General features: G+C 35.2%; 1 protein-coding gene across 15 annotated transcripts in view; it reads left to right on the top strand.

Annotated features, from left to right (window-relative positions):
• The first annotated feature begins 3,578 nt into the window (after positions 1-3,578).
• Positions 3,579-24,782, top strand: part of LOC137806481 (AP-1 complex subunit gamma-2) — a 28,701-nt gene continuing 7,497 nt past the window's right edge. For 4 of the 15 annotated variants that reach the window (XR_011080354.2, XR_011080353.2, XR_016519460.1 and 1 more), the window contains exons 1-11: positions 3,579-3,930; positions 4,724-5,026; positions 5,134-5,275; positions 6,131-6,304; positions 12,628-12,807; positions 15,105-15,259; positions 21,718-21,808; positions 21,905-22,068; positions 22,565-22,619; positions 23,009-23,131; positions 23,225-23,320. Coding sequence is in view for 10 of the 15 variants with exons in the window: in XM_068606621.2 (XP_068462722.2) it covers positions 3,899-3,930; positions 4,724-5,026; positions 5,134-5,275; positions 6,131-6,304; positions 12,628-12,807; positions 15,105-15,259; positions 21,718-21,808; positions 21,905-22,068; positions 22,565-22,619; positions 23,009-23,131; positions 23,225-23,320 (1,515 nt within the window). In the remaining 5 variants the exon portion in view is untranslated. Of the gene's footprint in view, positions 3,931-4,723; positions 5,027-5,133; positions 5,276-6,116; positions 6,305-10,809; positions 10,952-11,462; positions 11,709-12,627; positions 12,808-15,104; positions 15,260-21,717; positions 21,809-21,904; positions 22,069-22,564; positions 22,620-23,008; positions 23,132-23,224; positions 23,321-24,320; positions 24,770-24,782 lie in introns of those variants that run through there. The other 11 variants (XR_016519461.1, XM_090300235.1, XR_016519462.1 and 8 more) reach the window with 11 other exon arrangements.

Below are 24,782 nucleotides of genomic sequence, written 5' to 3' on the forward strand. Positions count from 1 at the left end.
CACCTTATCCTTCTAGTTGGAATTATTATTATTGTTAGAACTCCTCCTCATGATTCCTTTCCTCTTGAGTTGTTGTTCTACTTGGTTAGCCTTGTGCAACAAGTCCTCAATGTCAATATACTCTTGCAGCTCCATAATATCGTAGTTCAGTCCATTCAAAAACCTAGCCATGATTGCTTCGTTTTCTTCATTCATTCCAGCTCTAATCATGGTTACCTCCATCTCTTTAAAATACTCTTCCACACTTTTATTTCCTTGAGTAATTCTTTGGAGCTTGAGTTGCAAATCCCTATTGTAGCTTGCTAGAATATATCTCTTCCTCATAATCCTTTTCATTTTTGTCCAAGATTCTATCATGGGTTCTTCATATCTAGTTTTGTCCCTTTGGTATTTATTCCACCAAGTTAAAGCATAAGCTGAAAATTCAGCTGCTGCCAACTTCATCTTCTGCTCCTCATTGTACTCATTGCAAGCAAACACATGCTCTACTTTAATTTCCCACTCCAAGTAAGCATCAGGATCACTTTTCCCATTGAATGTGGGAATATTTAATTTTATTCCATCAATTCTTAGAGTTCTTTGTTCTCCATCATTTTCTCTTCTCCTCCTCCTATCTCCCCCTCTATTTTCTGGATTTACTTGTTGTGCTTGTTCCATTTGATCCAACCTCTCATGGAGTCCATCACTTTGTTGTTTCATTATCCTTTCCAAGTGTTGTGTTAAGGTTCGCATCTGTAGTTGAGACAGTTCACTATCTGACGGTTCCCCTGCCATGCTCAAGTAAACAGATTACAAATAACAATAAGTTTGGGCCTCACACCACTTTCTCACGTGTTTACACTCAACACTCGTGTTTCACACAATAAGGCTTTTTTTTTCTTCTAATGATCATACTGCCTTTTACCACTCTTTCTCTACTTAAGGTTCTTACAAGAATCAAACAATCAATAATCCAGAATCACTTTCAAAAGTAGCAATTAGAATCAATTAAAAATAATAGTAAAGAACAAAATAGTGAAGAACAATTTCACTATCAACAAACAAGCGAGACAATTAAAAAACAGCAAGCAAAAACAATATATAGAGAAAATAAAATATGTAGACAGGACACTTTTAGAACTTTTAACAAACACCAAGTATGCACTGAATAAGAACTATTTTTTTTCCTCTTGTTCTTTTATTTTTCTATTTTTGTTTTCCTCTTCTTCCTTTTTTTTCTTTTCTTTTTTCTATTTTTTTTTTCTGTTTCTGTTTTTTATTTTAAAAAAATTAAAAAAAAAATGAACAGTGTCGTGAACAGTACCCTGTGAATAGTAACCCCGTGAACAGTAATGAGGGTAAAAAAATAAAATTTCAGGATGCACAGTTATATTATGACTCAAACCTTTGCTATAAATACCGACTGATATGAATCCAAATAGAAATGACAATAAAATTGGAAATTTAGAGTTACGGAACGAAATAAATTCAAAACAGAAACATGGATAAAGGAAGGCGCCACAAACAAAGTTTGATAAGCCTAAGGATGATCGCCACAAGAATTGGTAGATTCTTGATAAGATCGCAAGATACAGGGAAAAACCCTAGCAGAGAAACACTCTCTAAAATTGTCAAAATATTCGTCCCTATTATGAGTTTCAACAGTGTATAAATTACAAAGGTCTTTTCTTGTTTGTAAGAAAATAAGACGATACTACAATCCTTATATTTCAAGAATGATCATTTGGCCTAGTGGTTAGGTTGATACTTTGTACCTGGTTTTGAGTTCAAATCCTAACTCCAAATAAAATAATAATATTATTTTATTTTAATATTCCAATCGTGTTGTGCGTGGCCCTTGGGCTTGGATGTATTTGTCACTCGTGTTAACCATTACAAGCATGGAAAAGAAGATCTAGGATATTTCTCCTTCTCGATTGTCTCCTCTAGAGTGATCTTGCTTGGGCGAGTTTCCAATATTCCAACTTTCCATTTCCATCTTGTCCATTTGTAAATAAATCATTCTGATTCATCTTATGATCACAAAGTATGTAACAAGGTTTGAATTCCTAAATTAGGGATTGAATTATAGTTATTTTATCATTAAAAATCCATAAGTATCTATCTTTTAATATGAAATATTACTGAAATATGACACTTATTAGTACCATATTAAGCATCTGATAGAAGATGATGAACAATACATACCAAAGAAGGATATGATGAAGATACCCAAAATTACAATATTGAATTATCACATTGGGAGTAAAAAAGAAATAATTCAAAATGCATTTAAATCAATCAGATTAAAGAGTTTCTATATTCAGCATCTGACGACTATTTGAACAACAAAAAATGAAATAAAAGCTTCAAGGGTAATAATATGAAAGCTATATAAATACCTTGAAGATGAAGAAGATACAATGAATATATACAACACGATCAAAATCTATAGTGTGCATAGTCTTACATTGATTGTATTTCGTTTTTGTGGTTTAGAGCATCCATACTTTGGAGAGTGAGTCTATCATTATAAATCCTTCATTTTGTGAAGATAACCCTGTGCGCTTTCATTATTGCTCTCTGATTAGAGTGTTTCTCACTTGTTGAATGGTCTTATTCTCACTTATTGAGAGGTCTTAGTCTCGCTTATTGAGAGGTCTTAGTCTCAGGGGAGATTAAGATTGGTTACTTGGAGATGTGTAAAATACTTCTACCTAAAGAGGTGTATGATACTTGTACCTAGAAAGGTGTAGAATATTTGTACCTAGAGAGATACACAATACTTGTGTTAGGAATTACTCTTAAGTGGGTTGCTTGAGAGGAGTGAATGTAGCCCAAGTCTTGGATGAACCAATATAAACTATGTGTGTACTTCTCTCACTTTATTTTAAACGACGAGACCTTTCCAACCCCTACAAGAACCACAACAACAACAACAACAACAATAATAATAATAATAATAATAATAGTAATAATAATAATAAAAAAAAGAAGATATTATCTCTTTGTAAAAAAATGCACATTTTAAATCTTAACCGTATGTTCTTGAAAACACTTTTTTTTTCTTCATCTAGAAATTCGCCTTATATTACTCAATACTCTCGTAACATAGTTGTGAACCATTATAAGATTTGAATTCATGATCACATTTTTTTTTTTTTAGTATATGATTGTGTTGGACCAAATGAAAGTTTTACTTTCATCTCTCAAAACTATATTTCTATGGACTAGAAACAAAGATGATAGTTTTATAAAAAAATAATTTATTGTATTGTTAAATATAATCAATTAATTTACGAGACAATAAATTATTTATTCATGTTTTTTTTAAAGTCAAATAATCGATCATTCAAAGTGAATAACTAACTATTTGTGAATTATCCAATGATCATATAATTTATTAATATAATCACGACAATAAATTAATTAATTTGTTGCCGTTTCAATTCTTAAAAGCATTTTACAAAAAGTTTTTAAATGTATTTTATATTAGGCCATATAAAATATATGTTTATTCATTATTTAACACTTATTTTATAAAAGTATGATCAAATTAAAAAAATGAAAATAATATATGTTCTTGAATCATATCAGTGTTTTTCACAAGGAAGCATGCAAATCCATGATGCTAAATTGCACCTTCTAAAAAAATGGTTGAACTCCTCAAAGCTAAATGTTCAACCAACTTAGTTCCCTCATTTATTTTCCTCTTTTTCGTTTCCTTTCACAAAATTCATATACAGCAATGTTGGCATAGCGCATTGCATTATGATCGTTGCGGGTGAGAGAGGAAGAAGGAAAAAGAAAGAGAAAGAAATTTCAGAGGCTCACACCAAAAACGCTGCTCTCAGATCCAAATATTTTTTTACTCTCACATCGGAATCGAATCAAACTGGATCCGCTCGACCTTCCGATCATGAATGCATTCTCTTCTCCTACACGTTTGAGGTATGCAATGCAAATCACGGTCTTTCATTTTTCTTACCTGAAGAAAAAGAAGAATAATAAGCATTGCTCACTCAGAAGAACCTCAATAATTTGTGAAATTGTTCGGCATGGATGCAATTAGCAAATGATTAAGTTGATTAGCAGTTTTAGTGTCTCAATTGATTCTTTTGTTTCCTTTCATTAAGTTCTATTGAAGACATTGCCATTTGCCTGATGCTATGCCGGTATTGCTTAATAATTGTTGTGCATGTGTCATTAAGTATTTTGTCAGGAACCAATTTGAAGGCCTTTATTCAATATGCTATCTTTGTTTAGGATGTGAAGTCTCTGGATAAATTTATTAGGAAGTATTTATACGAAATGAAAATATGAAGATAAAATGAATTATTTTCTTTCTTGAGTTAAAATCAATTCATGCACCCTTACTTTTGCAGAAGTTAGATGATAGAGGTTTTATAAAATTTAAAATGCTTAAGTTGGTTTTAACTTGGGGTAATGAGATTCTCTTCTCCACCCTTTCTATCATAAGTTTTGTTGTTTCGATATAACATTATACAAGAAAGTTGGAATTGCAGTCCTGCTATGTGGTCACTGACTCAAACACTTCCTTTCTGTAAGTCCTAGCGATTGTGTGTTTCGCTAATCGTGAATGAATTTTTTCAGTATTTTTTTTATTGTAAATCAAATACAGTTAACATGTAGTTTGTTCTTTTTCAAAGATATAAATGTTTATAATATATTTTAAAATATTATCAGTATCTATTAACACTGTAATTTATATCCCTGCATTTAGGGACATGATTCGGGCCATACGTGCTTGCAAAACTGCAGCAGAAGAACGTGCCGTTGTAAGAAAAGAATGTGCAGCCATTCGTACTTCTATAAATGAAAATGATCAACACTATAGGCATCGGAATCTGGCTAAGCTAATGTTCATCCACATACTTGGCTACCCCACTTATTTTGGTCAAATGGAGTGCCTAACGTTGATAGCATCTCCTGGATTTCCGGAGAAGAGAATGGGTTACCTTGGTCTTATGTTGCTTCTTGATGAAAAACAAGAAGTTCTAATGTTGGTAACCAATTCTTTGAAACAGTATCCAATTTCATGTCAATATTGATCATTTGTTTTTTAGTTCCTCAAAATTTTACTTTCCTTGGCAATATTGATGATGGGATATATCAACCTTAGCTAAGTCACAGAGATCTTAATCACACAAATCAATATATTGTGGGACTTGCCCTTTGTGCTTTAGGAAATATTTGTTCAGCCGAAATGGCTCGTGATCTTGCACAAGAGGTTGAGAGATTACTGGATTTTCGAGATCCAAATATTCGGAAGAAGGTGAACTTTTAATTATATTTCATACCCTTTCAACAAAATTTAATCTCTTCAGGAATTTTGAAACTTGATAGATATATTGGATATTCAGAGTCATGCATTCATGTATGCTTAGGAAAGGAAGACTATAAATGCTTTTATGACTTTATAGTGTCTCCTGTACATAATGACAATTATTTGCTCTTACTTAAAGCAATTAGTTTTGAAACTTCTTAATAGAGTTCACTATACATAGAGAAGGGAGAGAGAAAGGATAAAGAAGTTTTATATTTATCAAGGGCTCACCTACTGAGGACAAGAGGATGGAAACTCACCTAAGGTGGTTTGATAAAGGGACAAGAAAATCAACAAAAACTCCAATGAGAGAGTGGAAGATAGTTCAATTAAAAGGGGTAGAGGAAGACATTGAAAAACTTAAAGAGAAATCACTACTAAATTCCTGTTCAATGATTTCACTGAATTTTAGTTTTCTGGTAGAACTCATTTTGCATTGATTAAATTCATGTAGCTAACCTCAACTTCTGAAAGTTTGGTTGTTGCTATATATTTATGTATGATCATATAATACCAAAGGTAGTTTCAGACCTACGAGATCATGACATCTTAGTTGGTTTTGGATATCAATTTTTTTCCCATTCAAGTACTAACTTTGTTCAATGTGTTTTTGGATGTTTCTACTACTACTATTATTACTATTATTTTGAGTAGAAGTCTGCCTCCCATTTGATTAATGATTCTAGCTGTGTTATAATTTAATGTTGAGTTCTTGAGTCATAGGCAAAACCTTTTCCATTTAACTTTTTTGAATTTTTATTCTTCACTCACTCTGATCAGCTTAGTATAGTCACTTTTATATAGGCAGCATTGTGCTCTGCAAGAATCATAAAGAAAGTTCCAGACTTGGCTGAAAATTTTGTTGGTCCTGCTACTGCCTTACTAAGGGAGAAACATCATGGAGTTTTGATCACTGGGGTTCAGCTTTGTACAGATCTGTGCAAAATTAGCTCAGAAGCTCTTGAACATGTTAGAAAGGTGTTTTTCAATCTTTATTATGATTATTTCTCTTTAGCTAGTATATTTTCCTCCATCTACTAGTTAGATTAAATTTAGTAATTTTATCCACTATAAACTTAGCACAACAAAATCATTCTGTAGTGCCACGTGATACACTAATATGCAATATTTAGTTAAAGAATATATTTTTCTTTTTTACTGATAGTTGTTACAAGAATGTTAAGGTCTATTTAGTTTGAGAAAATGTTTTGTTTTTGTTTTCATTTTTAATTATTTTAGTTAGTATGCAATAAAGTAAATACCCAAATTGATCCCTTAAAGATGAGTGTGATGACTAATAGATCTCTGTTTAATTTTTTTTTTATAAATGAGTCCTTGAAAGGTTCATTTGTTTTCTTTGTATTTGATATGGAGACACACAAAATTCATTTGTTTTGTTTGTATTTGATATGAAGACACAAACTTTTCTTTATATTTGATACGAGGGACTTGTATGCAAACATATGAATCTTTCAAGTCATGAAAATTTTAATCAGGGACCTATTAGCTAGTCTACTCATCTTTCAGGGCCAATTTAGATATTTATCCTTTCATGATAAGATTCCAGTTATTTAATGTGATTTGAGTGAACAGTGGCAAAATGAATTGCACTGGTGAATTGTTTTTTTTATCATGAATCACTACTTGAATTATGGAATTGTGATCAATGTATATGTTGTGCGATTTTGAAACAAAGTTGGATGACTTTTGTGATAGGTCAGGTTTCACTAGTGGCTGGTTAGGTTGTGCAACCCAATTCAAAAAAGTCATAGACGGATCTTTTTGTTAAATCTCTTGTAAAGACTCACAAAACAAGTCAAATTTTTGTCCTCCTACAAGATGGATAATGTGTCCTTCGTGTGAGAGAGTCTCAGAGTACATATAGACATGGAAAACTTAAAAAACACAAGCATATAATATTAAGAAAACCAGATCAAAATAGAATCACATCCTTTCCTTAAGTAATGGATTGAATCCATGAAAGACTTGAATTAATGATTTTATCAGCACAAGAACACATATTGGTTAAGATCATTATAAGTAAATAAGAATCAAACTAACAGTAACATAAAAACTTGTGATCTGAATAGGATAGAAGATAGGAACACATGAACCGAATGAACACGATAAAAAGAAAAAGAAAACGTGGAGACTTTTGAGATGGAAGAAAACGCCACTTGAAGTGGAACATCCATTTTCAGGATAAGTACATTAAGATATCAAGATAAGACTCAAGTAAGGAGAATCACTCTCACAAAAGAGACAGTGCTCTATAATATCTCTGTATTTCATATACTCAAAATTGATTTACAAAGAGAGGAGATGACTTTTTATAGCCATCAAGGTTCGAAAATTTTCGAAATGAAATACAAGAGGGATAAAGTTGAAATTCAAATTCTAAATCTACATGCGGCCATGAGTTTTAGGGGCAATCATGCCTTGGTCACACTTTTCATACTTGTGTAGCTTTCTTCTCAAGGCACTAATTAGCACATGCTTTCCTTGCCTCTTTTCTCCTATTGCTGAAGTTTAGAACTCCAATTTGGGTTTGATTGAATCTTCAATTGAATCCAAATTTCATCCCTTCTACAATTACAATTAAAATCCAAATTAAAAAGAAATTGAAGAAATTAAATTCTACAAATTATGAATCCAAAAAATAAAAGAGAAATTAAAGAATTGTTTTTATGAACTAAAAATATTGTCTCTAATCATGCTGCTTGTAACTCTCCTTGGGATTATTCTGTGCATTCTTGCTCTTTTCTTAAACTCCATTCATGCACTAATTACAACCATTTTCTCTGTTTTTCTCTTCAACATATCCTTCCTTCATTCCTTCATTTTCTTTGTTGTTTTTGTCTAATCTTCTGTTTTTGGCTTCGTTTATGCTATGGACCTCTCATCTCTTTGTTCCTGATAAGTTCCTACTGTGGGACTCTGCTCCTTCATTAAAAGTGAATGAACCACTGATTTTGTACTCTCTTTTTCTGGTTAGCTTATTGGTTTTGGCTGAGTCTCTTATTGTTGGGTTGCTGGTCCCTGTTTCTGCTGTATTGCTGCCTTGCTTTCTCCTACTTCCTTTTTGTGCTGTTAGATTATATTGATGAATGAGTTAAGCTAAAATGGAGATGGTTGATTTACCCTGTTACATTCCTCTATGCAGTATATATGGTGGATCTCCCTAGATTTTTGCTCTGATCCCCTTTGGTTCTATCTATTTCTAATAACGTGGATGTTAAGAGAACGCCTAGTTTCAGATTTTTTAAAATGTGGTTCCAACACCTTGACTTATTTTTTCTGGTCAAGGAATCTTGGGCTGGTCCTGCTTCTGGTTGCCCTATGCTGGTTCTCCAAAGAAAGCGGAAAAGATTGAAGGTGGTTCTTAAAGCCTGGAACAACAATAATTTTTGGGAATGTTCACTCTGGTGTGACTGGAAACCAGAAAAAGCTGACTGATATTCATAACCTTATTGCTAGTTGTTCCAATTTTGTTATTTCTTCCCTGCTTGCTCAGGACAAGATTGTTATGGATGATCTTAACATGGCCTTGGATTGCCAAGCTATCTTTTGGAAGGAGAAAGCTAAGATGAATTGGTTCATGGTTGGTGATAGGAACACAACTTTCTTTCATTCTGTGGTGAAAAAGAAAGACATAATGCTAGTGGTATACACAAACTTGTTACTGGTGATTCTGTTCTTAAAAGCCCTAAGCTCATTGAAGATTCTATTCTTAATTTCTATAATGATTTAGATGCTGCTGGTCCTAGTCATGCTACTCAGGCTCAAATTTTTGCTTTGGTTTCTAAATATATTCCTCCTCTTGTTAATCAAGATCAGAATCTGCTCTTGACTAAAGTTCCGGATAATGCGGAAATTAAGCTATCTTTTTTTAGCCTTAACATGGATGGTGCTCCTAGTCCGGATGATTTTGGGAGTTCTTTTTTTCAAGGCTGTTGGGATATTATTAGTGTTGATGTTTGTGCCACTGTTAAGCAATTCTTTATTCAAAGTTGGATCCTTCCTGGCACGAATTCCAATATTGTTTTCCTTATTCCCAAGATTCAGGGGGCTGTTTCTATAAAGGATTTCAGGCCTATTGTTGTTGCTAACTTAAAGTAATTTCTAAAATCCTCACTGACAGACTTGCTGGTGTTTGTAGTAGGATCATCTCTCACTATCAAAATGATTTCATCAAAGGGTGGAATATTAAAGAGTGATAATGTCAAGGGTGATAATGTTGCTATTAAAATTGATATTCCCAAAGCTTTTGACACTCTTAGCTGGAGTTTTTTTGTTGCAGGTTCTACAATAGTTTGGTTTTCACTAGATCTTTATCAAATGGATTCATACCATTATTAAATCTGCTTTTCTTTCTATAAGAATCAATGGCAATTTGGTTGGGTATTTTCTTGCAGCTGGGGTGTTAGGCAGGGAGATCCTTTATCTCCTCTTCTCTTTTGTTTGGCTGAAGAGGTGCTTAGTAGAGAATTATTTCTGTTGGTTCTTGAGCAGTAGATTCTTCCTATGGCTGGTCTTAAAGGGATTGTTTTTTCATCACATGTTCTGTATGCAAATGATCTTTTTGTTTTTTTGTAGGACTAACAATAAATCCTTGATCAAACTTATGGAGTTTTTACAAGCATATGGTACCTCTTTTGACCAATGGATGAATGTTTCCGAAAGTCTTTTCTTCACTGCTGATAACTCTCCTTCTTTCAATGACAGAATTAACTATTTTAGGATGCAATAGGGGGTCTATTCCTTATAATTATCTTGGTGTTCCGATTTTTGTTAGTGCTCCTAAGTCTCGTTATTTTAAGCCTTGGCTAATAAGGTTAAAAATAAATGGTAAAAGTTTAAACATGATGGGGAGGATCCAATTAGTTAACTCTGTTATTTCTGGTATTATGACATACAATTTTCAAATTTATGAATGGCCTCTTATTCTTTTAAAAGAGGTTAACAGATGGATTAGAAATTTTGGACTGGGAATGTTAATAAGGCTAGTTTGGTTACTATTAAATGGAATTTTGTTGCAGTTCTAAGAAGATGGGGGTTTGCAAGTGCTTAATCTGCAGGTGGAAAACAAAGCCTATCTCCTTCATTTAGCTTGGGATTTTGCCTACACTAATATGCCTTGGTCTATTATTATGTGTTCCAGATTCCTGAAATCTAAGAATTTGAAGTTTTCTTCTTGTCATTCTTCGTTTATTTGGCCTGGAATTAATGAGTATTTTGATTCTGTTTTAGACAGCACTTTCTGGATTATTGGGAGGGGTGATCAAATTAATTTCTGGAATGATTTATGGTGTTCTTCTAAATGCATTTCCTTTATTACTAGGGTGCCTTATCTTGAAAGAATTAGTCTTACCTCTACTGTTGCTGATGGTTGGATAGGACCTGGTTGGTATCTTTCTCCAGATATTTGTAGACATCCTGATATTCATTCTATTAATTATTTGGTGCTCTCCGATTTGCTTAATGTTCCTAATTGGAGAATGGAGGACAGCGGGGGTTCTTAATCAGAAAACTGCCAGGAATATTTTTCTCTCCTCCTTCTCCTTGGGACAGGGGGAAGTTAATTTGGTCTAGTTCCATTCCTTCTGCCAAATCTCTAGTGCTTTGGTAAGTCATTCATAAGAGGCTTCCTATTGATAATGAGGTTCAGAAACGAGATGTTGTTTTATGTTCTATGTGCTCTCTATGCAGGGAGCAAGAGGAGAGTATTGACCATGTTTATTTTATTTGGTCTTGGCTTCAGAATATCTTTCCTGATGTTAATAATTTTTCATGTTCTGGTTTTATTACTTTTCTTAAGTCTCCCGATAGCCCTATTATTAAGCACATTAAGCTTGTCGCTATCACCTTCTATCTTTGGATGATATGGAGGATGATGAATCATACCAGATTTCAACAGTGCATCAGTATGGTCTGTACCATTCACTTGGTTAAGGTCTGCATTCGTATTTTAGGTAATAGGTCTAAAAAATGTATGTCTAATCAGATGGATGACTTCACTGTCTTGAAGTTCTTTGGCATTAGCATCAGACTTGGTAAGGTCTATGTTCCTGTACAAGTGTATTCTAACTTCCCACATGTGGGTTGGACTAAAGTGAACATTGACGGTGCTGCTCAGGGGTCTTCATTCAGACCCTGTTGCTTGTGCGAGTATCTTCATTGGGAGTCACGGAAAATATATTGGTGGTTTTTCTACTTTTTTGGGGAATCATAATGCCTTGTATGCTGAGTTCTCTTGCCATTGAACATGCTCAGAGGGCTGGTTTCAGAAAGCTTTGGTTGGAGAGTGATTCTACTTTGCTCTGTCAAGCTTTTCCTTTTGTGGAAGTGGTTTCTTGGACTCTTAGAGAGAGGTGGAGAAGATGTATGCAACTATGTGTTCGCATGGATTTCAAAGTTTCTCATATTTTTAGGGAAGAAAATAATTGTGCTGATAAATTGGCTAATTTGAGTGTTGATAATAAGTTAGACATTTTTTGGTACTCTGTTATGCCTCCTTGTCTTAGTTTGGTCCCCCACGTTTTGTATTCTTTTCTTCTCTTTTATGTTATGGTTCATGTGATGACAGATGATTAGTGGACTTTGATGTATCAACCTAGCCGAGATGTCAAAATTCATAGTGATGCCTAATATGAATTTTATAAAAAAAAGGTTGTTTAACTATTTTATTAACATATCTTGGAAAAAAAAAGAAAAAAGTAAAGTGACATTTTTTTATGATTAAAAGAATACAAAACATATCTCTTAAAATTTATTCTTTTTTATTTTGCTTCCTTATGTAATGAGTATATTGACATATCTTATTAGAATTAGATTTATTAGAACTCTTAATGTTGCCAAAGTGAACCTGATGTTGGAATCACTAGTAATTGTGGATCATGCCGTGGTGAATATGTACTTGGGTCCTGTAGATAGGGTCTGTCTCACCATGGGAATTGGTTTTCAAGGCTGAGTGAAGTGTCATATAATGGAGTCAGTAGGATGTCAATTATGTTTAGGTAGTTGAGATTACATATCAACTATAGATAAGTGTCAAGTCTAATAAAAATGTAGATATGGGTTAAGTTAGTGCTTATAAGGCTTGGGCAATCTTCATCTTATAGGTTAGTTATTTTGCAGTTGAGTTAGGTCCTAAGCTCAAATTCTATGAATTATTTATTTATGTAAAGGCATGCAAACTAGGCTCATATGCATAACTTTATATTATATTTCATCTTAGGGTGTTTTATTTGACTGAGGTCAGATTTTGTTATATTAAAATACAATTTGAACAATTATCGTAGAAATGCATGGATGGTTTGGTCAGAGCTCTAAAGGATTTAGCAAACAATGCTTATTCACCAGAGTATGATGTTGGTGGTTTCACGGACCCTTTTCTGCATATCAGATTGCTAAGACTGTTGCGGGTATTGGGTGAAGGTGATGCAGATGCTAGTGATTCTATGAATGACATACTTGCCCAGGTTAGTGTTCAATGTCAGTTTTATGGTTTTATATTGTATTTCTACTTCAGAAATGATTTAAAATGTCATTTCGGTGTTGTTCTGTTAATAACCTTGTTGAAAATTGTATATGCTGTTTGGATATTTTCTCGACTTTTATTCAATTTGATAAAAGCAAATTATTCTGCCTTACGTGCCAAGACAAAATAAAGCAGGTGTGTTAATAAAGGATTGAAGGAAACTTTTGTTTCCTTGTTGTTTTTCTTTTTCCTTTTAAATTCAAAAGTAAGTTTTATTGGAGAAAAATAGGGAAAATACAATTTGGATGATGACGAGATATTTGTGAAATTTGAAAAAACTAGATGCACAAGGTACAAGAGTAATTCAGAGTGCCTGGTGTCTCTACGGATCGAAGTCCTATTTTAGCATTCTTTGCTTTTTATACTTTTAACTTCTTTTACAAAAGTTTAGATGAAATTGTCATAAAGTCTTGTGAATTTTTTAGGAGTATTGATCAGATCGTAAAGCATCCAAAGTTTTTTTCCCTCATTATTACATTTTTGCTTTGCTATTTCTTAATTCTCATGTCTTACTCTGATCCTTTTTGGCTGTGCTATTAATTCATTAAATCTTTTTCCATTTTTAGAATTAAATTCATGTTTAATTTATTTTATTTTCTTTTTATTTTTTGAAAGTTAAAGTTTAGTATGCTAATTTGTTCCCTAGATAGAGTTTTTGTTACAGATTTGGTTGGATAATATTCAAATTTCAAAGTTTTTGAAGATGAAAAATGGAGAACTTTGTTCTTGAGGAAATGGATGCATTAGAAGCAGGGTTTTAACTAGTAGGCTATAGCGCCTTTGTTGTGGCATAGTCCCTGCCACTACTTCTGCACTAGACTAGATATTATTTGTCAGTCTATTTTGTACTCTCCAAGGAAGAAGCATTTGTTTCTGTAAATAATATTGCTATCTCAAGGTACGCCTAGAGAAAGTAGTGGTGTTCATATAGTAACCATATATGACCCAATCCATAACCATATTTGACAATTGCATTTTATAACCAAACCAGGTGATATTTTCCATAACCGTATTTGGTTTGGTAAAACTGATTTTAATTTTTTAAAAACTGGCTATATGATCAGTTATAGCCAAAATCGGTTTTTAAAATAAAAAAACTTCCAATTTTGGCCTTTAAAAATGGTTTTATGCTTTAATAGTTGGTTTTGGCCTTTAAAAAACATTAATTTATTAATCATATTTTAACATGTATTCATTTGAAAGTTCAATACTCTAAACTTTAAATGTAGTCGGGGGGAGGGGGGAGACATGATTAATAGAAAGCTACAGAAGCTAAGAGGTATTTATAATAATTCCATGATAGATCACTGAACAATATAAAAGCACATTTTGGTTTAGCTTACACTAGTGAAGCTATAAAACAGGAGTCCATATAGTTAGTTTGAGTCCATATGTAATAAGTTCTAAAAGAATATTCTAAGGAATCAAGTAATTGAAAATAGACTTAAATATATTATAAGTCCCTTAAAGTTCGACTTTTTTTTAGTCAAATTTTTCTTTTCCACTTTTTAGTCCTCCAAATTTTTGAAAATTTGGTTGGAGGGAGGGTGGTTGTAGTTATTTGTCTTGTATACACACGTGAATACTCTTATTTATATTGAAAGTAAGGAATAAAATCAATAACTAATAATGGGAGTTATTTTAGCAAATATTTCCCTATATCAAACCATATCATATATCCCTGTTCGATATAATAAGATCATACATTTCCCTAATACAACCAAATTATGTCTCTTAACACTGGTTTTAGTCTGTATCTATTACCTCCATTACAAAGGTTGATGACGTGGCAACCTATGTGTTATTTTGTTGGGAGTTTTGTCAAACAAAATGATTTAGAGTGTAATTTTGAAATACCTTTTTCTGTGTTTAAACGTGCTAGAAAAGAATAAACATAAAAAACAGCAGAGTATCTTCCATTTTCATAACCCCTTATAATTGATTGAGAACTTGAAAACCCAAAACTCCAATTCAATCCCCAATCCCACATATGCTTCTAAGCTTGAGTTACGCATGTTAGCTTGGAATGCATAAGATTGGAGTGAAAGAGGGAAATAACTGAAAAGAAGGGATTCTGGCTGTGCTTTGTCATCGGAGCAAATCTGTCCTTTCCGTTACTCAAGCCAAATACATTGTCTATGACACTTCGCTACGCTACATTTATTGTTGCTAATTATAAACAACCAAGTTTTGTCTCTCTAAATTATGGTCATTTCTTTACCTTGATATTTCTTTTAGGTGGCTACAAAGATCGAGTCAAATAAAATCATTGGGAATGCCATTTTATATGAGTGTGTTCAAACAATAATGAGCGTTCAAGATACTGGTGGCTTACGGGTGCTTGCCATCAATATTCTAGGAAAGTTCTTGTCCCACCGAGACAACAATATCAGGTTTGTTTCTATGTAAGTTTTTTCTATAAAGAATGCAAATAAGGAGATCATAGTTGTACAACATATTTTTATTTAAATTATGACAACAATATGCTTTTTTTTAGATATGTTTTGTAAATTGCTAATGGGAATCAGATTCACTAAATTTTTCATATTTTTCACTCTTAACATAGTATCATGGCCTAACCTAACAAGAAGCAAGATCTGTGCATACCTGTCACCTGATGGACACACCTCTCACTAGTATTTTTTATTTTACTTTTTAAATTGCGTGTCATATTTAGTCTTTGGTTCTCTAGCCCAGCTGTTTCTCAACAATATCCTTTATGAGCCAAGGTGATAAGTGATGATTGATGAAATGATGGATTTAGAATGAAACCATACATGATGTTTGATGTATTTTATATATGGGCTTGATCCCATCTCTATGTACAAGGTGTTGAAGCTTGGTAAGGATACGATGGCCCTATTGAGCATGGATCAGAGAAGGGGAATTCACCATCAAGCCGACATAAGCAAAGGTTGTAGTTGATATAGGTCCCGAGACTCACATTTGGTCTTGTAAGAAAACAAAATCTTGAGTGAAAGAAATAAGACAATCAAGAGAATAGATGTGACGACTATGGAATAATAAATTAAACGAGTACATTGTCAATGGAGAGTGAAGGGAGAAGATGGACAATACTAGGTAACACGAGTACAATCATCAATAAATGAAACAAACCATTTTGCACCCGATATATTAGGAATAGGTGAAGGTCCGCATACATCTGAAGTTTAGAACTTTTATTACCATTGGGAAGAAAAGTTGTCTGATGGTGTTTAGCAAACTGACAAACATCACAATGAAAAGACTCAGCAGACACTTTTGTAAATAAAACAGGAAATAAGGACTTTAGGGTATTAAATGGAGGATGACCAAGACGTCTGTGGTGAAGCCATATCTGAGAGGATGACCAAGATTCACGGCCTTGCTGAAGATTAGAAGTGTGTGCCTGTAGTCTAGCACACTTTTTATTTTCTTCATGCTGTAAATAATATAACCCGCCCTGCTCTTTAGCAATTCCAATAGTTTTCCCCGTGGCAAGATCTCGAAAAGCACAATGGGAAGGAAAAAATACCACTGCACAATTAAATCTTGGGTAACCTTTTGAATAGACAAGAGGTTATTGGATAGTTTGGGAACATAAAACACATTTTTTAAAGGAAATGAAGGTTGAAGGTAAATGTTACCACAACTAGTAACGGGGGTATTGGAACCATTAGCAACAGTAATATATTGGTTACCAGATGAAGCAGTGTAGGATGAAAAAGAAGAGGAATGAGGTGTCATAAAAGAGTAAAGAGGGTGAGAGAAAGGATTAGGAAGAAGAGAGAGAGAGATTGAGAGAACTTTAGTATTTGAGATTCTAATTTACATGTAGAGCAGTCTGGGTATTAATAGTACCCAGTGCAGTATGGAATACAAGTGAACAGTTAGGACTGTTATAAATAGTTATTACTGTTATACCTAATATCCCCCCCTTAAATTGATGGTTTAGGATACACCATTAATTTATGTGAGAAGGCTGAAAAAGGGCCAGCACTTAAAGGTTTCGTGAAAACATCCGCGATCTGTAAAGTGGCAGGGACATGTAGAAGGTGCAGTTGCTTTTGTTGAATAGCATCACGAACAAAATGGAGGTCAAGCTCAAAATGCTTGGTCTTGGAGTGCATAATAGGATTGGATGCAAGAAGAACAGCGCCAAGGTTATCCGAGCGAATGGTGGGTAGCGTAGGAGGAAGACGAAGTTCAGTGAGCAGATTCTGGATCCATTTGAGTTCAGCAAGCGTAGCAGCAATGCTGCGATATTCTGCTTCAGTGGAGCTGCGAGAGACAACCTTTTGTTTCTTTGAAAGCCAAGCAATAGGGTTCGAGCCGAGAAAGACAACAAGGCCAGAGGTGGATTTCCTGTCATCAGGATCAGAACCCCAATCAGCATCAGCAAAGGCATTGAGAGTGAGTTGAGAAGGGCGCCGAAGATGAAGACCATGAGTGGTAGTGCCAGCTAGGTAACGAAGAATACGTTTAACAGCATTCCAGTGGTGATGTTGAGGGTTGTTCATGAACTGGCATGCTTTGTTGACGCTATAGGCGAGTTCAGGACGAGTGATGAGGATATATTGAAGAGAGCCTACCACTGAGCGATAGAATGAAGAATCATCTACAACAGTGGTAGCGTCTATTGTTAGACGAGTAGTGGAGAGCATAGGTGTTGGTTGAGGCTTGGAAGAGAGCATGTTGGTTTTACGAAGGAGATCCTGAATGTATTTAGTTTGAGATAGATGTAAGCCGCCATCCAACGTCCAAGTGGCTTCAATCCCGAGAAAGTAATGAAGAGTCCCAAGGTCCTTTAGGGCAAAGTGCTGACTGAGAGAGTGAATAAGACGCTGAATGGCACTGTTAGAGTTCCCTGTGATTAGTATGTCATCAACATAGATTAGGACAAAGAGAGTAATATTGTTGTGGAAGTGAAGGAAAAGAGAGGTGTCACTTTTAGTAGGATGAAAACCAAGAGAAAGCAAAGTGGTACTTAGCTTGTGAAACCAGGATCTAGGTGCTTGCTTCAACCCATAGAGAGCTTTGGTAAGTTTGCAGACAGTGTTGGAGTCACCAATTTCAAAACCAGGAGGTTGACTTATGTAGACAGATTCCTCAAGGTCACCATACAAAAAGGCGTTATTAATATCAATTTGATTGACAGACCAGTTTAGTTGAAGGGCTAGAGTAAGGATAATACGGATGGTGACAGGCTTTATCACAGGACTGAATGTTTCAAAATAGTCAAAACCATATTGCTGATGAAAACCTTTGGCGACGAGGCGAGCTTTATTGCGCTGAAATGAGCCATCTGCATTGTATTTTATTTTGAAAATCCATTTGCAGCCAATGGGTTGAACTCCAGGAGGAAGGGTAGTGAGAATCCAAGTGTTGTTTGTGTTTAGAGCAGCAAGTTCTTCTTGCATGGCAGCAAGCCATTGGGGAAGCTGTAAGGCCTCTTTGGTGGATTTTGGGAGAGGCAACACAGGGACAGCAGTGAAAGCACTTGGACCAAGTAAGGCAGCCTTCGCACGTGTAAGCATAGGGTGAGTGTTGTGAGGAGCAGAATGTTGTGGGGGTGAAACCGTGGAAGACAAATCAGAGTGAGAAGATGTGGATGCAGAGGAAGCAGGTTGGTCATGTGAAGAGGCAGAGGCGATGGGTTGTGAGGCAGGAAGAGCTGGTTGTGACACAGAGAAAGTTGGTTGCTGAAAAACAGTTAAACTAGGTGAAGCATCGGAGGGGCTATTTGTGGGTGGAGAGACAGAAGAAAAAAGGTTAGAAGAATCAGCATAGGGAAAAACAGATTCATTAAAGGTAACATGGCGAGTAATATACATACGCCCAGAGGGAGAGAGACACATGTAGCCTTTGTGATTGGATGCATAGCCAAGAAACACACACAAAGATGAACGAAAACTCATTTTATGTTTATTATATGGGCGAAGCAAAGGATAACAAGCACATCCAAAGGTTTTATAAAAAACATAATCAGGGTGTGTGTTAAACAACAAATAGTATGGGCTTTGATTATTTAAAACAGGTGTGGGTAAAACATTGATAATGGATACAGTAGCAGTGAAAGCATAGCCCCAGAAATGCATGGGTAATTTAGAGCAAGCAAGTAAAGTCAAACCAATATCAACAATATGTCTATGCTTGCGTTCCACAGAACCATTCTGTTCATGAGTGTGAGGGCAAGTTAGACGGTGAGATATGCCATTGGATAGCAAAAAGGATTTAAAACAGAGAAATTCTTTTGCATTATCAGTCTGAATGCTTAACAAAGGAAAACCAGTCTGTTTTTCAACATATATTTTGAAAGATTTAAAAACAGTGAGAGCTTGTGATTTAGCATGAATTAAATAGAACCAAACATATCTAGTGTAAGCATCCACAAAAGAGATATAATAAGGAGCACCATTAGTGGCAGGGGTAGCCGATGGCCCCCAAATGTCAATGAAAACAAGTTGTAAAGGTTTAGAGTATATAGTTTGAGAGGCTTTAAAAGGAAGCTGATGGGACTTGCCAACAACACAGGATTCACAAAATTCATGTTTAGCAGTAAAGGGTATATTACACATCTTCATTATTTGATGAATCACTCTTGGTTGGGCATGACCAAACCGGGAGTGCCACAAATGATAAGCAGAAGAGCCAGCAGAGAGTGCAGTATTGTAAGCAGAGTATGATGCAGTTTGAACTAGATTGGGAAACACATAAAGACCATCTTTAAGCTTGCCTTGGAGCAGGATTTTGTTGGTTCCCTGACGTTTAACAAGGCAAACATCAGCATGAAACTCAAAGAAAACATTATTATCACGGGCGAACCTGGAAACACTTAATAGATTTTTAGAAATAGTAGGAACATGCAGAAGGTGGTGTAAAGAGAAGGTATGATGAGTATTAATATCTGTAAAAGTTGCAGAACCAATAGAAGTAATAGGAAGCTGGAAACCATTACCTACAGCCACCTTTTCCGAACCTGTGTAGGGAGTTGTTGTGGAAAGATTGGTGCCATGAGCAGTGAGATGATGGGAAGCACCGCTATCAGGGTACCAAAGGGGATCATGGAGATTTTTGGGAGTCCTGAGGATCGAAGGTTCATCATCACAAAAAGATGAAGGAAAGTGAGCAGTATTAGCAGTAACTTGAGATGGAGTGGAAGAATCAAACCTATGCCAACAGTGAAGGGCAGTATGCCCATATTTTCCACAGATTTGACATTGAACCCGAGAAGAGGAAGCAGTAGAAGATATCTTGGGGAAGTTCTGGGATGACTGAAAGCGGGGTTTAGAGTAGAACCATTGTTTGGCGTGACCAGAGGGGCGGAAAAAGGAGGAAGAATGTGTAGAACTGGAGTTGTAGGGAGAGAAGGAGGATGGGACAGAAGCAACATTTGCCTGCAGAATGTGATCAACAGATTGTTTGTTTCGTTCAATACGATTTTCTTGAGCAAGAAGCAGTGCTTCAATGTCTGCAACCGTGTAAGGGTCAAGACGGGATGTGATAGAGGTTATAAAGGAGTCGTATTCTTCAGACAGCCCATCAAGAACAGCTTCAATGTGATCTTCGGTAGAGATGGGACAACCCACAGCAACCAATTGATCTACAGTTTTCTTGATATCAAGAAGGTAGGTAGAGATGGAGCGGTCCTTCTTGGGTGTACGCAGCTGCTGCTTGTGCTTCTTGATTTGAGCACGGGTTTGGGACGCATAATGGGTCTGGAGCTTTTCCCAGACTTGGGCTGACGTGTCCATGCCAACCATCTGGGTGAGGACACCTGCAGTCATTGATGCCAGTAACCAGGCCAAGATTGCTTGATCTTGACGATCATACTGGATGTATTTGGAATTCACAATTGGAGAAGCGTCTTCTTCGACGTGGAGGAATGCAAGACCCATCCAGAAAATAAAGAAGATCTAAACTGCGAAGAGTGGCATTAACTTGCTGCCGCCAGACAAGGAAGTTTTCTGAGTCCAGTTTTAGAGGAATTGGCGTATGAAAGATATGAGGGGGAAGGGCTTCGGGCTTGGCAGAAAAAGTTTCAGAATTGGGTTCAGTGGTAGATGATGAGGCCATTTTTGGCTCTGGATACCATAAAAGAGTAAAGAGGGTGAGAGAAAGGATTAGGAAGAAGAGAGAGAGAGATTGAGAGAACTTTAGTATTTGAGATTCTAATTTACATGTAGAGCAGCCTGGGTATTAATAGTACCCAGTGCAGTATGGAATACAAGTGAACAGTTAGGACTGTTATAAACAGTTATTACTGTTATACCTAATATGTCATGTGATCAGTAGCACCAGAGTCTATAATTCAGATATTTTCAGTACTAAAAGCATTAAAGGATAAGAGACTAGAACTCTTACCACTCATATTGAAGGAACAATAACTAGATGTCTTTCTAAGGGAGTCCATGAGACCTCAAAACCAACTAAGTTTTGCAAATTGGTAAAATTTGGTCCTGTTCACAAAAAAAAACTCATCGGAAAAAATTTCCGGTTGCGGTTTCCGGCGGCCGGAGGCGGTTTCCAGAGATATGCGGCGGTGGTGGTTGGCAGCGGTGAATGGCGGTGGCAGTAAGGTCAATGGTACAAGGTGGTGGTCAATGGAGAAAAGATAAAAAAAAAGTTGCAGCAGGCTGTCCAAAAAAATAATTGCAAGCTAGAAATAATGGGTGTTTAAAGCTGTACAAACCAAATCAAATAAAATCACTAACAAATCTGTCCTAATAAATATAGAATGGAGTCTGCACTTAATTACAGCATAATTCTCCAGATTATGCAACATTTTCTTAAAGAATTTTGTAAACTTTTTTGCTTTTCTTGTTGTATTCATTATCGAAGTGAATTGGAATCTTCAAACTTATCCCTTCAGATACGTAGGATTAAACATGTTGATAAAGGCTATCACTGTTGATGCTCAGGCAGTGCAGAGGCATCGTGCAACAATTCTGGAATGTATAAAGGTATTAATTAATTGAGCAGTCTCTCTTCCTATTTCTTATTTAATGGTGAAACTTAGCTTTCTTTTGCGACATTAGTGATTTGACTTTTTGGTTTAGGATTCTGATGCTTCAATTCGGAAAAGAGCCCTTGAACTTGTTTGTATTCTGGTGAATGAAACTAATGTGAAGGCCTTAACAATGGTGCTAGTTGACTATCTGGAAGTCAGTGATCCAGATTTCAGGGTAGACCTTACTGAAAAAATTTGTTCAATAGTTTCAAAGTGAGTCATATAGGTTCACAATGGTATTCCTTCTTGAGTGAAAATGTATTATTTTTATCATTTGTACTCTGCTTTTTTTGTGGTGGCTTTAGCAGGCTAGAGTTGCTTGTGTATTAGAATTATGTGTTTTAACATTTATTTGTCATCATGAAATGATTTTTTGGGACATTCATGACCTGTCAATATTTTAAGATGGTTTGTTTTGTGGAACAGGTTTTATTATTGTTAATTATTGATTATCATTAGAAACATCATAAACCTTTTTTTCTGTGTAACACTAACAGTACTAAGCATCTTATTTGACCTTACAACTTTTGTGCAGTGGATATTGTATCCTTTCTTCATCCTTTTGGTAAAAAAGAGCAATTTGGTAGATTTCACATAGGTGTCATATACGTTCACCTTCCTCAGTTTAGAAGTTATAACTAAAGTCTTTTGCCCCCACACATCTATAAAAAGTATTTGGTTGATTAGTATTTACTTATTTATTCTTCAGGTATTCCTCAGAGAAGATCTGGTACATTGATCAGATGCTCAAGGTTCTGTCTGAGGTATGAACATATGAAACAAACTTTTTTAGTGAATTAAAATCTCCATCTGGAAAAACTGACCTGTTATAGTTTATTATGGTATTAAATTAATTAGTATTTTTTTTGTTTATGATAGTGAAGTTTTTTTTCTTATCTCTACAATTGGCATGCTACATTCAAGGAAAAAATGATTGCTATGACAGCTTATTATGCTTTTTGCCCAAGCTTTTTTAACATTTAATGTTTGCACAAGGACAATTCTGTACTGCTTCTTTCATGTATTTGTACCACTAAATAAATTGGATGTATTGTGTTGTGATTTCTATTTTGATACTTGTAGTGTTCATATTAAGTCATTTTATTCGGTTGCACATTGAGTGCAAATAGTGATCTTTATGCTATACTAGTAGGCTGGGAACTTTGTGAAAGATGAAGTTTGGCACGCCTTAATTGTTGTGATAAGCAATGCTTCTGAACTTCATGGATATACAGTAAGAGCATTATACCAGGCATTTCAGAGGTCAGCTGAACAGGTGCTCTTTTCTGCTTTCACAAAGTCTGTTCATCCTTTGGATTTTTTCTTTACTGCAATTGATGTAATATCATTGCTTAATATTTTTCATCAGGAAACTCTTGTTCGCGTTGCAGTGTGGTGCATTGGAGAGTATGGTGACTTCCTGATCAATAATGTTGGAATGCTTGATGTAGAAGATCCAATAACGGTGAGTATAATATTTTTAACTTGAATAATGAGAGGGATAAAGAAATATTTTACTAATTACAATCATGCTAATTACATTCTTAACTCCTCTATTTGTAACAATCACATTCTCTTAAAAAGGAAATAAAATCTGCTGGAATGAATGTGTAGATTTTAAGGATATCGCAAGTTCCTCCTTATAGGTTTTCATACCAAATATTGAAAACAAAAATCACAAAACAGACTTAACAAAGAGAACCTGATTGGCAAAAAGAACAAAAAAATTAGATCTACTCAAATCGGAGCCAAATGATACATCACCACCACTTGGAATGTGCTCACAAGGTTCTGATGACCCGTTTATCTCGGAGGTGAGTGGGCTTTGCCAGAGCAAGGCACGTGGGGTACATGTGTCAATATTGGTTGTGGTTTGTGATGATGTGGGACAACTCTGTTGACGATGCAACTATCGGCATTGTGATCGCTGGGGTGGGGCGTAACTTCTTTGCCCATCACTAACCTCAACAGCAATGGTGAGCAGCAGTGGTATCAAATGGACTGTTAACGTGGCAGCAGAAACAGGCCTCCTAAGATTAGTAGCTCTAGTAGTACCAACTTGAGTTATGTAAAGAAATAAAGAATTATTTTACTAAAAACAATAAAACCAATTACATTCTCATCATATCTAATTGTAATAATCAAATTCTTTAAAATAAAGAAATAAAAATATGTTGAAATGAATAGGAAGATTCTAAAAATACTCTTTCCTAATCATAATGGAGAGATATTGAAGATATTTTTGTCCTAATAATCCGCTGCTATTCACAATAGATATGCTACTGTAACTCGTCCTGAAATGGGTCTTCTGAACAAGATATGCTAAGTTTTGTCCCAACTTATAGAACACTGGGTTGTCGTAAAAGGGAATCTAAGACATGTTAAAGGAACACTTAACTATGGTCTTCATTTTCAACTTGCTCCTTCCAAAACGTCCTTTACTATCCATGCATGTTGTGTTGTAGATTAGGCATCAGATCCGGATGATAGGAGATGTGCTTCAGATGCTTCAATATTTTGGACCGGATTTCTTGTCTTGGTGGTCTAAAGCAAACGGTTGTTGGTGTATCTAGTATTGCAGTAGAAGATAGAAGCTTGACTCATATTGCTGCTAGTTGCTTGGAGTCAGACATTATTATCAGAGCTTCAAGTTTCTCACACCACTGTTTGTGTTTTGTAATGATATGAGCATTGTTGCTCTTGCACATAATCCTATTCTTCATACCAAAACTAAGCATATGGAACTAGATCTTTTCTTTGCCAGGAAAAAGGTTGTTAAGCTTCTTCATGTAGTGATCAATGTTCTGGCATTCTCACCTAAGCTATTTCTCCTACTATATTCAGTGCTTTGCGTTCCAAGCTCAGAGTGTTGGAATCAGGGCCTGCTTCTCACTCCCTATGAGCTTTCGTGGGGGTGGGTATTGGTG

Source organism: Phaseolus vulgaris, chromosome 3, assembly GCF_051622355.1.
Source record: "Phaseolus vulgaris cultivar YP4 chromosome 3, ASM5162235v1, whole genome shotgun sequence".
Taxonomy (NCBI): domain Eukaryota; kingdom Viridiplantae; phylum Streptophyta; class Magnoliopsida; order Fabales; family Fabaceae; genus Phaseolus; species Phaseolus vulgaris.